At 38.5% G+C, this 14,151-nt stretch overlaps 1 protein-coding gene across 5 annotated transcripts in view; it reads right to left on the reverse strand.

The window, feature by feature from the left end:
* The window catches only part of LOC124722134 (inositol hexakisphosphate and diphosphoinositol-pentakisphosphate kinase), a 577,166-nt gene that overhangs the window by 320,902 nt on the left and 242,113 nt on the right, over positions 1 to 14,151 (reverse strand). For all 5 annotated transcript variants that reach the window (XM_047247339.1, XM_047247338.1, XM_047247341.1 and 2 more), the window contains exon 4: positions 7,246 to 7,386. In XM_047247339.1, the coding sequence (XP_047103295.1) occupies positions 7,246 to 7,386 (141 nt within the window). The remainder of the gene's footprint in view (positions 1 to 7,245; positions 7,387 to 14,151) is intronic.

Here is a 14,151-nt window from a genome sequence, read left to right on the forward strand (position 1 = left end):
GCTTCTGCTCATCACTCTGGATAGTATAAAATGCTTTGCTGTTATAGAGTGATCCGCCACAAAAAATGCCAATCCTCTGCATTTCATACTCAATAGTGACGGAGGCAACAGCCCATTTTAATGTGATTAGTATTGTATTACACTAATATGCAAGACATAGTATAGCTCAACATTAATAATTAGTTTGTGATCCAATCAGAATACCTCACTACATCATTTAATGTTGTTATTAATGCTTTATACATGGTCCAGCCACATTAATGTGACAACCGCCAATGTTCGACGTCAGCTACTTTAATTGAGCTGCTGTCACAAGTGGGAGTCAAATTTTAAAAGATATCCTCTTTGAAATGTAGAAACGAGTCTACCAACTTTTGTTTGTTACACAACTCCTACTTGGTGTTGTGATTTTTTTTTCCCCGTCAGTGTATGTGTCCTGGCAACCTTGCAGGAGATGTCATAGTTATCTGCTTCACAAATACCAAATTAGATCACCAGCAAAACAAAAGAAAGTTTCTGAAAAGATTTGAAGCAACTGTCAGTGACACGAATCTGAATTTTGTTTGTCATCATTTGCCAATTTCTTATGTTTTGTTTGTGCTTCAACAGTCATACATTCAATTTTTTCTTGTGACTCCACAATGTGCGTTCTTATTCCATGGCATGGATGTATTAGTCTATTATCAACAGTGCCTCAATGTATTGGTGGTATTCCTAATATTCTAGTTGTGTATGACACAAGACCGGAAGTAGATACAGTCCACTCCCATCAGTATTTGGTATGATGTACATGAGCAGTATTTCTGGAAGAATGGAATGTTGGATGTTTTCCTAGACAGAATATAAACATTTACCTTGTGTCTCATTTTTCAGAGCAACAGGAAAAGTCCAATAAGGAAAGTCAACAATGGAAGACCGGTGATGCAGGCAGAACTGTGTAACGATTTCTGTTGATTTAACACCTCGATAACAGAGGAATTCATGTCACTTTATATTACTCAACAATTGAAGCTATGGATAGCTACAAATTTGTGACCATGATCATGGTTTACCACTGTCTCAACTACTGGTTGTAATATTACAACTGTATATGGAAGACTACATAGGATAACTTTGTTCCGCTGTTGTCTGAGTGAGTTATTGTGATGGATGAATTAGCGTTTTTCTTGCTTATATTTACATAGCTACAGACTAACATGGTAATTCTGGATAACCAAGTGCACGTTTCACTTGTGACGTTTGATTTCAAATACAATTCATAAGCTATCTGGCAACCTGGATCCAGTACCTCATGGGAGCAGGAACAGAGGTCTGCTTTACCAACACCAAGTCACAGCACACACACCAAAAGTTGCTAGAAAGATTTGAAGGGACCATCAGTGACAAGGATTTTGATTATTTACATCAGTTAGGGGCAAAACAAGAGTAGGGAACATTACAAAAGCAAGGAATGGGCAACTTTTAAAAAAATCTTTCATTGCTTTTGTAATGTTCCCCCTCATGTTTTATGAAAAATGTATGACAGTGTACAGTTGCACTTGCAGATTGCCCACATCTACAGTTTAATTTCTGTTTTAATGAACATAATTTTCAGTTTCTTCTCTACTGAAACCTCGAATTGATTACTTCATGGCATCAATAATTAATTAACTCTGTCCCTTCTTGTTTCCATCCTCACCAACATATTCGTGCATTCTCATGACAGTCACGATAATCTATTTGTATGCTGCACATGATTGCATGCAGAGTTAAAGATTAATATTTCTATTATTTACCCCATTCCCTTAAATGGCACAAAGTGCATATACTATATTTATAGATTTATTTATTCCTATTCAAGAATTCATCTATGGTATAGAAGGAGTTGTCAAGGAGATATTATTTCAATTTATTTTTGAAGCTATTACTGCTGTCTGTCAGACACCTTATTTCATCAGGTAATTTTTATAGCAGCATATTTTACCCCTTTCTGTGCCAAAGATAGGTTGACCAAAGGATAGTGTAAGTCTTTCTTTTTTCTGGTATTATAATCATGAATGTCACTGTTCTTTTTAAACTGGTCCATGTTGTTGAGAACAAATTTCATTAGTGAGTAGATGTATTGTGAGGCTGTTGTAAGAATTCCCAATCTTTTAAAAAGATGCTTACAAGATGTGCGACTATGAACCCCACACATTTTTCTAACCACTTTATTTTTGTCTAAATGTTGAGTTACCCCAAAATATTATTCCGTATGACATCAGAGAGTGAAAGTATGCAAAGTATGTTAGCTTACTAATTTCTATATTCTCAAAATTGGCAATTATTCTGATCGCAAAAGTTGCTGAACCTAGTCACTTTAGGCAGTTGCTTTAGCAGTTACTGCGGCTTGATGAAAACATACAAATTCCTGACAAGAAATCAGTTCTAAAAAGAAAAGAAAAGAAAAGAGATATAAAGCATTAAGAACACATGGTTCAGTTGCATTAATGTGACCACCACCTATGTCCCACACCAACATGCAGTAACCAATCACAGATGGCCACTGGCAGCACTGACACTGAAGAATGCATAAAATGTGTCCAGGGGATACATGGAGAACAGTGCAGTCGTTGTTGCAATGGAGAAATGGAGTAACTTATCTGGCATCAAAAGGGCAGGGATGGTCATTGGCTTTCGGGCCAAGAGTGGAAACATTTCTGAAATGGCTAAGTTTGTAAACTGTTTGCGTACCACTGTGGTGAAAGTATACCATGCATGGCAAAAGATGCTATCCAAAACTGGCACTGCAGCAACTGTGGTGCACCACTGGTTGTAGATGACAGGGGTGAATGACAGCTACAGAGTTGTGTACAGGTGAATAAACATTCAGCTGCCAAGCAACTGACCACCCGCATAGACAAAGAGGGCTATCAACAGTTTCTCCTCAATGGCAGTTTTGTGAACGTTGCCGGCTATGGGCCTCCACAACACATGCCTGGTTCACGTACCCATGCCGACTGCTGTTTATTGATGATGAATGCTGGAATTTCAGACGAATCACATTTTATGCTCCATCAGACAGATGGCCATTAGCAAGTACAGTGTGAAACATCTAAAAGCAAACACCATGCAACAATTGTCGAAAGGGTCCACGCCAGATGAGGGAGAATTGTGGTCTGGGGAACGTTTTTGTGGCATTCCCTGGGTGTTCTCATCATTCTGGAAGGCATAATGGATCAACATTGGGAACCATGTGCACCATTACATGCAATTTGTTTTTCCTCAGCATGATAGCATCTACCAGGAGGACAAGGCAAAGTGTCACACAGCTTGCTGTGTATGTACGTGGTTCAAAGAGCACCAGAATGAGTCTACTGTACTCCCCAGGCCACCATACTCCCGGTATTATAACCCAAATGGGAGTCTGTGTGACCAACTTGATCAGACTGTTCGTGTCATAGAACATCAACTGAGAAACTAGCACTGGGACCAGCATTGCACCATATTCCTGTTGGTACCTTCCAGAACCTCACTGACACATTTTCTGCACATCTTACACCAGTCTGCACTCCAAAACATGATTATTCAGGCTTTTGACTGGTGGTCACATTAATGTGACTGGATGTTGTAACATCAAAAAATGTAGTGAGGTATTCTGATTGGATCACTAACTACAGTGATGTGAAAATTAAAGCAACAAACCGAAACTTTGCAAAGTTGCATATATTTTGCCACAAAACAGTATAATCATGTGATAGTATAGTAGACACAATATAAAAAATACAGAACGTAAACAACTGCAACATGCATATCAGTAGACAAAGATATTCCCCGTTTTCTTCCAGCTTAATGGATTTACACACACTTTCCGACAACTGGTTAATGCGCTCAGTATGGGGTATGGCCCCCTCTGGCAGCAGTACAGGCCTGAAAAATGATGGGGTATGCTATGAATGATGTCATCAGTCTCACATTGTGGTAATAACGCCTATCCTTCCTGCAGCGCTGCTCGCAAGTCTTTGAGAGTGGTTGGTGGGTGCTGATGATATGTAACCCACGTGCCTCGTGCATCCCAGACATGCTCTATGTTATTCAAATGGGGAGAGTAAGAAGGCCACGCCAAGCGTGCAAATAAATCCCATTTCCAAGAAACCATCAACCAAACATGCTCTATGAGGTCAAGCATTATCGTCCAGCAATATGAAGTCCAGGCCTACATGACCTCGCAACCACACATGTGGTCCCAAGATCTTGTTACAATACCTGATAGCAGTTACACCTTGTCAATTTAACCATACAATATCATGAAGAGGGGTGTGAGAGGTCAACATAGTCTCTGCCCACACCGTTAGGGATCATTCTCAATATCACTCATTCCATAATGGTTGGGTCGAAAAATCATGTTCCACATTCTCTCCAGATGTGAATCCATCAAGAATCAGTGTCCAGCCTAAGTCGGGACTCAACTGTGAAAAGAACATTGGCCCATTATTCGACGGTCCAGGTGGCATGTTGGCGATTCCACTCTAGACGTTCCTTCCTGTGAAGATGCATTGAAGGTACACATACAGCAGGTCTCCAACAATAAAGGCCACTCTGATGAAGCCTTCTGTACACTGTTTGTCTCGCTACAATATGTCCAGTGGATGCTGCAAGGTCAGATGCCAGTTGCCGTGCAGTAATAAGCCAGTACTGACACGCCCTTATAGCCAAATAACGGTTCTCTGTTACTGATGTTACACATGGCCAGCCCTGCCCTGGTCTTTGTGATACAGTTTTGATCTGAATAAACTGTCGCCACATCTGAAAAACAACAGAACAATTCATAATAAGCCATCGGGCCACATCAGTTTGCGACTGTCCTGCTTCCATTCTTCCCATGGCGCTCTACCACAGAGAACCTGGTAGACATCTTCTCTGTGCCATATTGGACCTTCTGTGACTGTGTACACAATAACTGCAGATGTCAGACTACCTGGAAAAGACCATCCCATTTGACAGGTGCCATGACGTCATCATCGGTGTGGTTGTCCGTTGACCAGAATTCCATCTTCTGTGCAGGAGACAATCGTATGGACATCTGTTGACAGTTTGTATGATCGTATCGTGAATTAGACTCAGAACAGGGTAATAGTGGTTTGTTGCTTTAATTTTGGACACTGGTGTATATAATTAATTTGGACGCCAGTGTATATAATTAATTTTGAACCATACTCCTCCTGTCTTACACATTAGTGTAACACAATATTCATCATATTAGAACCGACTGGCTGCCTCTGTTACTATTGAGCTCAAAATAGTAATCATCAACATTTTTTGTGGAGGATCCCTCAACAATAGTAATGCATTTTATAATATCCAGAGTGGTGAGTGGTAGCCAGTGCTTTTGACAAAGGGCAAGGGACAGCAGTGCAGCCACTACCAGTTCCCAGCTAATGGGCTCCGGTGAGCTCTCATGCATGTGACACAAGCAGATAGTCTGCCAAGAAATCTGTCAAAAAAAATGTTATTGGATGGAACTGTTATTACTGGTGTGTCAGAAAGTGAAGTGGTTTGTGGTTGTGCTATCATTACATCCAAGACTTCAGTATTCAGATGAAAGGCACTATAAAAATTTAGACAACGATCAGTCTCAACTGCCAAACACTATTTTCAAACAACACGTGATTTTGCTACTACACCACGGACACTGAAATCGCACAACAGCTCCAATAGAAGACAAGACTTCCCCCAGAAACTGCCACATCCCACAGTGTTGCCAGATTGTGCAGATAGCCAGAGAGCATTATCAGTGTGGCCATATATTAGTCCCATGTTGCAAAAAGCAAGGACACATACACTATGGCAGCTTGCCAGGTTTTTGTCAAAGAGAGTACATCTCACTTCTCTGTATCAATGATGAACCAGTTGGCAACAGTACAGAAACAAAATTGATGGGATTATGGTTGCAAAACAATGTAAAATGGAATAAGCTTATACTATATGTTACATAAAACTGAGATGATCTGCTACCTACTTTGCCCACTACAAATCTGCTGTACTGAGAAAACAGAAAGAGTACATATCATGTCTACTTTCATTCTCACCTCCAACATGAGGATGCATTATGGGCACACTCTAAAGCAGCACATTCAAAATGTAAAAAAGGACCACTAAAATCGTATCTGGATGCAAACTTGGAGACTCCTGTAAAGCATTATCTAAGATCTCTGGTAAACGAACAATATGAGACTGGAATAGAAGGGAGAACCAACAGAGGTACTCAAGGTACCCTCCGCCACACACCGTCAGGTGGCTTGTGGAGTATGGATGTAGATGTAGATATTTCTCCTTTATCACATATTTACATTATGTAAACTTTAAAATAAATAAAATATCTATGGACAGTAGTTTGCAAACAAACTGTGATATTCACTATCACATTACCGAGATAAAACAAAACCTTGCAAATTAACCAAATCAAAACACTGGTGTTCTAAAATGATACTTTCCACATGGGAGTTGAAGTTATTATAAACTTACCAAAACACAAGACAAATAATCAGGTCAAAAGCTTTGGACAATCTTTGAAATCATATTTACAGCATCACTGCCTTTACTCCATTAAGTGTTAGAAGTGTATTATTTATAATTTTTAATACGTATGCACAGAAATCATGTTCACCTGTAAACATATAAACTGACTTGTCCTATCTCTTATTCATAAGCTGTTTTTGTAGCCTACAAGACCAATAAAAATGCAACATAATACAAAGGTTCTTTGAATGGCAAGCTCACACAGCAACAGTTATACATCCAGTTTTGATAGATATTCCTGTTCACATCCTACGAAGTTAAACATGTCACTGCCACGGAGGTACATAATACATCACTGAATATGAGTTATTAATCTGAAAACTTTTTTTGGCAAATAAACATTTCTAGTGCAATTCATGGTGTATAGAAGATGTACTTTAATAAATATCTGAAAGCCGCAGAGCACCAAGAATTCAAGTTAAACACTAGAGTTATGTCAAATATTTTGTCAAAGAGTGAGAAGCTGCACAGATGTAATAAAAAAGAAATGATCGATGAAGAGTTCCCAGGTTCCTTGGCAAGAGAGGAGAACTGATAACAGTTCAAATAACACCAAAAGACTGAAGAGGTTTAATTGTCATTCTGTCCATGAGAAATGTCAGAAGTCTTTGTCAGTCCTACACAATGGGAAATTCTCCTACAACAGAAAAAAAACAAATATTGTTAAACAAACTCAACACAAAATTATAGAACATGGCGGTGACTCACCTGTATATCATATTGCATATGCAGATTATTAATTATAAAGGGTTTTACTAAATTAGCATACTGAATAGCCTTATCTAATGGAAAACCCTTCGAATGAAAGGAAATAAGACAGTCACACTTTGGCCAAAGTTCCACAGATGTCTGTAAGAAAGAAAGAATAAGAAAGCATAATTAGCACAGTTTCAGCCTTCAGAATAAAGATCATCATAAATAAATAACAGCATTGGAAAGCAGAAGCATGCACATCTTGCAAAAAAACAGCATGTTAACACACTGGTAGATATCAAATGACTGTATCAGACAAACATACAGACATGGCTTAAAAAAAAAATCACATTTCCTTCTTGTTTTAGTTCCGCTTAACATTCAGTGCCAACACACTAAATATTTCCCCATGTTAAATTGACATTACTTTTTACCTTTACTATCTTTTATTTTTACCATCTGACACTGATGTCAATAATTAGTTTAGACATAGATGTCCCAAAATGAAGTTTGACACCATGCTACTAGCTCACATTGCATAAACTAAAACAAGAATAAAAATTTGACTGCAAGTTGACTACCATTGACATATGATAAAATATGCTGATAATAGTAACTATATGCACAATACATCTAAGTTTTCTGCAGCAGCAATGACAACATAATCAACAATCATTACTTTTTTAACTAAAAGAATTAGTGCAGCTTTGTTCCCACTAGATAGACAAAATGGTCTATTTCACATAGTAAAGTATCAACAAAGTGGCCAAGAGTCAATTATATTAGAATTATTTTTCCTTTGCCTGAGAACCCTGTCACCAGTTTTTCTCAGTTCTGTTCTAGGTTTCATTTTTTTGGCTTAATATCATACACTTATCAGGTCATCATGCTACAGACCATTGTTTATAGATTAAGATATAATTTTTACAGTCATTCACATCTGCACAAAACTGCAAATATTCAACAATTTAAAGGCAGAAAAGAATGATTATTGGACATTTTGTTCAGACATGAACCAAAAGAAAAGACAGCAGAATGAAAGGACTATGGCAATGCAGCACAAGACACAAAGTAATGGAAAAATCACAATGACAAAGCACTTTTTATACTAGCTCATTCACTTTTCTTTCCACTATCTCCAAATGCCACTTTGTAATTTTACGGGACGTGCCACACACTAACAGTCCCTGTTCTATTGCTTAATTGGTAAGCTGGATTGTTTTTACTGTCTTTTTTATTTCTTTTATGTCAAGCATGTGTGTATCAGTGTGTGTATAGAACCACGGCAACTGAGTATCAAAATAATAACATAGTCCAAGTCACATTTTATTTATTCTCAGAAATTGGTATCGAGATTAGATGTACTTTTCGTTTCAATAGATCCATAGTGAAGAGATACTCCAGGATATACAATGTGCCAGAAGGACAAGAATACACATTAAATATTTATGAAGAAACACAAATATGTGAATGTACCTTCCACAGACGATAATTAAAATGGTCCTCATGGATGTGGAATAAGTTAAAAAATCTCAAATTCTAATATTTTCATTTAAAAGGTAATAACTAACCTGCCACAAAACATGTAAATGTCCGATACACTAAGGTACACATGATAATTCTTAGTCTACATGTAGCCATGTATCATCAGATAGAGGTATAATTTTACAACATTTGTTACAATGATCACATTAGTACACTGAATTTGTACAGAAGTCAGACTGTACTAGTTCTTGCATTATTTGACATTATTAGTAACATATGCACATCAGATGGTTGTATCAAGAAATTCATCAGTGGCATAGGAGGAGATGGCCACCAAAAAGTGTTTTGGGGCCCCTCTTAAACTGCACTTTATTAGGAGTGAAACTTTTTACAGCTGCTAACACATTATTGAAAATATGAGTTTCTGAATAATGGACATCTTTCTGGACCAAAATCAGTGACTTTAAATCTTCATGAAGATTATTCATATTTCTAGTACTGGTTCCATGAACTGAGCTGTTGTTTTGAAAAAGAGGTATATTTTAATGAGAAACTTCATTGAGGAATAAACATATTGGGAAGCAGTAGCAAATATCCCTAGTTCCCTAAACAGGTTGCTGCAGGATGTTCCAGAGTTCATGCAACAAATAATTCTCATTACACATTTTTGCACCTGAAAAACTTTTTAGCTTGCCTTGATAAGTTACTCCAAAAAATAATCCCATATGATGTGAAATGAAATTAAACGTAGCATGCCAGCATTATTTTTATATCATCTATGTTCAACAACATTCACATTGCAATTACAGATTTGTTTAGGTTCTTCAGCAAGCATTTCTTCATCAGCTGAAAGATCACAAAAAATACCATTGGCCTGTAATTTATTGTCTAATGAATTAAGTACATTCTTGCTGAATATGTAGACAGCTTTCTCAATATCTGAACCCTCTAGAAATCTGAACACCAACTTTGACAATATATTACTTTCTGTCAGATGATTAAGAAGCCAAAATTGTATAAAATCTTTTCTAAAATTTTCAAGTATGCTGGCAAAAGTGAAATTGGATGGAAATTTGGTTACCTTTCTTTATCTCCTGCCTTAAGGCTTAACTAAAGCGTACTTCAACCATTCAGGGAATGTCCCACTGATAAACAACTGGTTATAGAAAGAACTTTAATATGTTAATGGACTCAGAAACATACCCTTTAACTAACTTTGTTGGTATTTTAACACAACTAGTGGAATTTTTTGGATTTCAAAGATTTTACGGATATTACTTACTCTGGTGAAATGATGGTCATATTCATATTACTGAAGTTATTTGTAATAACTGGTCTAAAGTATCCCATGGTAGCATCCACTGAACCTCACAACCCCATCTTTTCAATAATGGTTATGAAATACTTGTCAAAAAGTTTTGCAACACTCCACACATCTGCACAGGATCTCGGAACACATACTGTCCGGACATTATGAACTACTTCAAAGAAAACATTTTACTGACAAACAGCCAATACAGATTCAGGAAATATTGTTTTTGAGAATCACAACTAGTTTCTTATTCTCATGAATTAATGAGTGCTAGTGACAGGAGATGACAAACTGATTCCATATTTTTAGATTTCCAGAAGGCTTTTGACACCGTCCCTCACAAGCAACTTCTAATCTTGCAAGTCTTATGGACTATCACCTCAGCTGTGCAACTGTATTTGTGATTTCCTGTCAGAAAACTCCAGTTTGTAATAATTTACAGAAAGCCATCAAGTGAAACACAAGTAATACCTGAAATATCTGGAGCTTCCCAAGAAAGTTCTGAGGCCCTCTGCTGTTCCTGCTCTACATAAACAATTTAGGTGAAAATCTGAGCTGTCCTCTTGAGATTGTTTCCAGATTATGCCATATTTACTGTTTTGTGAAGTCATAAGATGATTAAAACCACCTGCAAAATGGTTTAGACAAGATATCCATGTGTCGCGAAAGGTTGCAATGTGAAGTCATCCACATGAGTACTTAAAGGAACCTGCTAAATTTCTGTTAAAGGATAAAACACACAAATCTAAAGGTCGCAAATTCAACTAGATACTTAAGGATTCATATTATGAATAATAGATCATGTTGTGGGGAAAGGAAACCATAGACTGTTGGACACTTAGAAAATGTAACGAATCTACTAAAGAGACAGCTTACACCATGTTTGTCCACCCTCTTCTGGAGTGTTTTCAGCGTGGTGTGGGATCCACATCAGATAGGACTGACAGAGGACATCAAAAAAGTTCAAAGAAGGGCAGTTCTTTTTGTATTATCACAAAAAAGAAGAGAGTGTGCCACAGATATGATATGTGAATTGGGATGGCAATCATTAAAACAACGGCTTTTTTTGTTGCGGCAGGATCTTCTCATGAAATTTCAAACACCAACTTTTTCCTCCAAATGTGAAAAGATTTTGTTGGAACCCACCTCCACAGGGAGAAGTGATCATAATAAGATAAGAGAAATCAGAGCACATACAGAAAAATTTAAGTGTTCATTTTACTCACACACTGTTCAAGATCGAAGTGGTAGAGAAATAGCATGAAGGAATGAATGCTCTGCCAGCCACTTAATTGCGAACTGCACAGAAATCATGAAGAAATAGATGGTACCAATGTATCATTTACTCTTAATGCCATCTGCCCATCTTCCCGTCTGATTCTACTAGTCATCTCCTTTACTATATCTCATATTGCCTATTTTGTTGCCTGATGTGATTATCATTTCCTCATAATACATTTCCCTTGACATCCATATTACTTTCTTTAATATTTAATAACATGTTTTGTAAATAGCTACAGCATCAACATCAGAGCTGTTTATGACTGACAGAAAGAGTGTGTTGTTTGTTTCACAAGATACCTTTATCCCTTGAGTCATAAATGGCTTCTTTGTACACACTGGTCTAATCTGGGTTAGAGTTTTGGGGGAAAACAGTATTCAAGTAAGGTATAAACTTTTATTACTAATAATGTAAATTGAAGGTGGATGGGGGATAAAGGAAAGGAAAAGGAAGGAACTAATGATATCAGCTGCATTGTGACTTTATGCAGAATCAGCAGCAACAAGTGAAAATGTGTCACATAGAGACTTGAAACAAGGATCTCTTGTTTATTAGGGAGTTGCATTAAGCACTGTGCCATCTGGCCACAGTGTTTATCACAAATTTGTGGACTATCTTGGCATGCTCCCTGGCCAACTCACATTCCCACCTACTGCCGCCCATCCACAGTCCCCATCCATGCTTGCTCATTTTAGAGTCCCACTGGAGGTTCAACATATATGAGCATCTGCACTGTAGGTCATGAATTCATTGCCCATTGTTGCAAATCAATTATAAGAATATGTGGTGTTGGACATGTCTGAAAGAACAGACACCACACATTCATATAATTTTATTACTAAAGCAATGTATTTTTAATTCGTGACATGAGAATACATACATCACTCCACTTCATGTCTTTGAGCAGTGTCCTAACATAGTTTTTGGCCTACTGACTATTCTCTTGAATTTAGACTTAATAGATTTTATATTCTGTTCAGCAACAACATTTAACAACAGGAACTGTATGTCATGGTGTGAGAGGTTTTGTAATATTATTTGTTCATTAGACATTTCTCCATGTTTGTTTTGTTTTAGTGTGCAGGGTCATGTGCACCCATGTCAGAACTGTAGAAAACAAAGACAAAAGAGGAGTTAAAAATGACTACATGTTAATCCCAATCGAAGGAAGGAAAGTCAGCTAGAAACAAGGACATGGAGAAAGGTCTATAAAACATACCATACAGAAACTGAGGTCCTGAACTAAATATTATACGTCCTTCGCCATATTGCTATGATGGATAAAAAGAAACCGTGATTGACAGCCCATGCACCATTCACTAAAATGGCTGATAACTCAGATGGCAAACACAAATTAGAACATAAGAGGTTACAAAAAAGGCATTCCATCAGGAAAAGGTAAACCATGATAGGTTGAGCGAAATGAGCACAAAGTGGTGGGGGAACATCACTTAACAAATGGCGATAGCTAAAAAGACAGTGCCCAATACACAACCTAGTTAAAATGATCTCTTCACGGCAAGAGGGTCAAGAGGTGGTCGTAAAAGCTGCTGGGAGAGGCTTAATTCCCTGCAGCTTGTTCCCATGAAGGGAGGACGAGTGGTGATGCCAAAGTGACACCACCTGCTGACAGACGGAAACACAGAGATCATCAGAGGGAATGGAAGAACTAGTGGGCTAAGGTACGATGACAACAGCCTTGGCAGCTGCATCAGCGCCCTTGTTTCCTGTCGGAATTACGTGACCAGGAACTCACATAAACATCACAGTGGCTCCATCAAGATGAAGCAAGCAACAGCTTTCCTGGACCCGTTGCGTTAAGGGGTGGATGGTGTACAGAACACAGAGGCTTTGAAGGGCATTGAGAGAGTTGGGGCAGATGATGCAATTGAAAAGTCTGTTTTGCCAGATGTACAGCATGGCCTGCTACAGGGCGAAGAGCTCTGCTGTAAATACTGAGCAGTGTCCCATAAGCCAATACTGAAAAACGTCGGTATCAATGATGAAGGCACACCCAAAATGACAGACAGGCCGAGAGCCATCAGTGTACACAAAGGTACCATCTCGAAGTTCCATGCGAAGGTCGTGGAACTTACAGTGATAGAGTAAGGTTAGAGTAGTGTCTGGAGGGAGGGAATGAAGGCCAAGGTATACGAAGGCCGCCACATAAAGCCAAAGTGGTGAAGGGTTCAGACCTATCAGGAAAATGGCAGGTAGCGTGAAGTTAGGCTGCTAGAGCAACAGCCAAAAGTGAACTCCAGGAGGCAATAGAGAATGGGGATGTGCCCCATATTGGCAAGCAAAGGAGTCGTCGAAGGAGGCGGCATAGGATCGGTGGCCAGGTATGGCAGACAAATGGCACACATATCTACTGAGGAGAAAGCCACAGCGGTTTATCAGCGATAGTTTGGCAACCACTGCATACAGACTCTCAACTGGGCTAGAGTAAAATGTGCCAGTGGCCAAACGGATGCCACAATGGTGGATAGTATTGAGATGGCATAAGAGAAACAGATGTGTAGATGCATACACGAAACACCCATAGTATAGTTTCATACGGACAAGGGACGAGTACAAATTGAGGAGGGTGGTCTGCTCTATTCCCCAGGAAGTATTACTGAGGACACGTAGGACATTGAAGAACCTCGTACAGCGGGTGGCCAGGTAAGAAACGTGGGAGGACCAAGAAAGATTTTTATCAAGCACGAGCCCCAGGAATTTTGTAGTTTCAAAAAATGGAAGAGAAACAGGCCCAAGATGTAGAGATGATGAAAGAAACCAATTGTGCCACCATAAATTCATAGAAATGGTTTTGTTAGTGGAAAAATGGAAGCCGTTGTCA

This window comes from Schistocerca piceifrons, chromosome X (assembly GCF_021461385.2).
Source record: "Schistocerca piceifrons isolate TAMUIC-IGC-003096 chromosome X, iqSchPice1.1, whole genome shotgun sequence".
NCBI lineage: Eukaryota > Metazoa > Arthropoda > Insecta > Orthoptera > Acrididae > Schistocerca > Schistocerca piceifrons.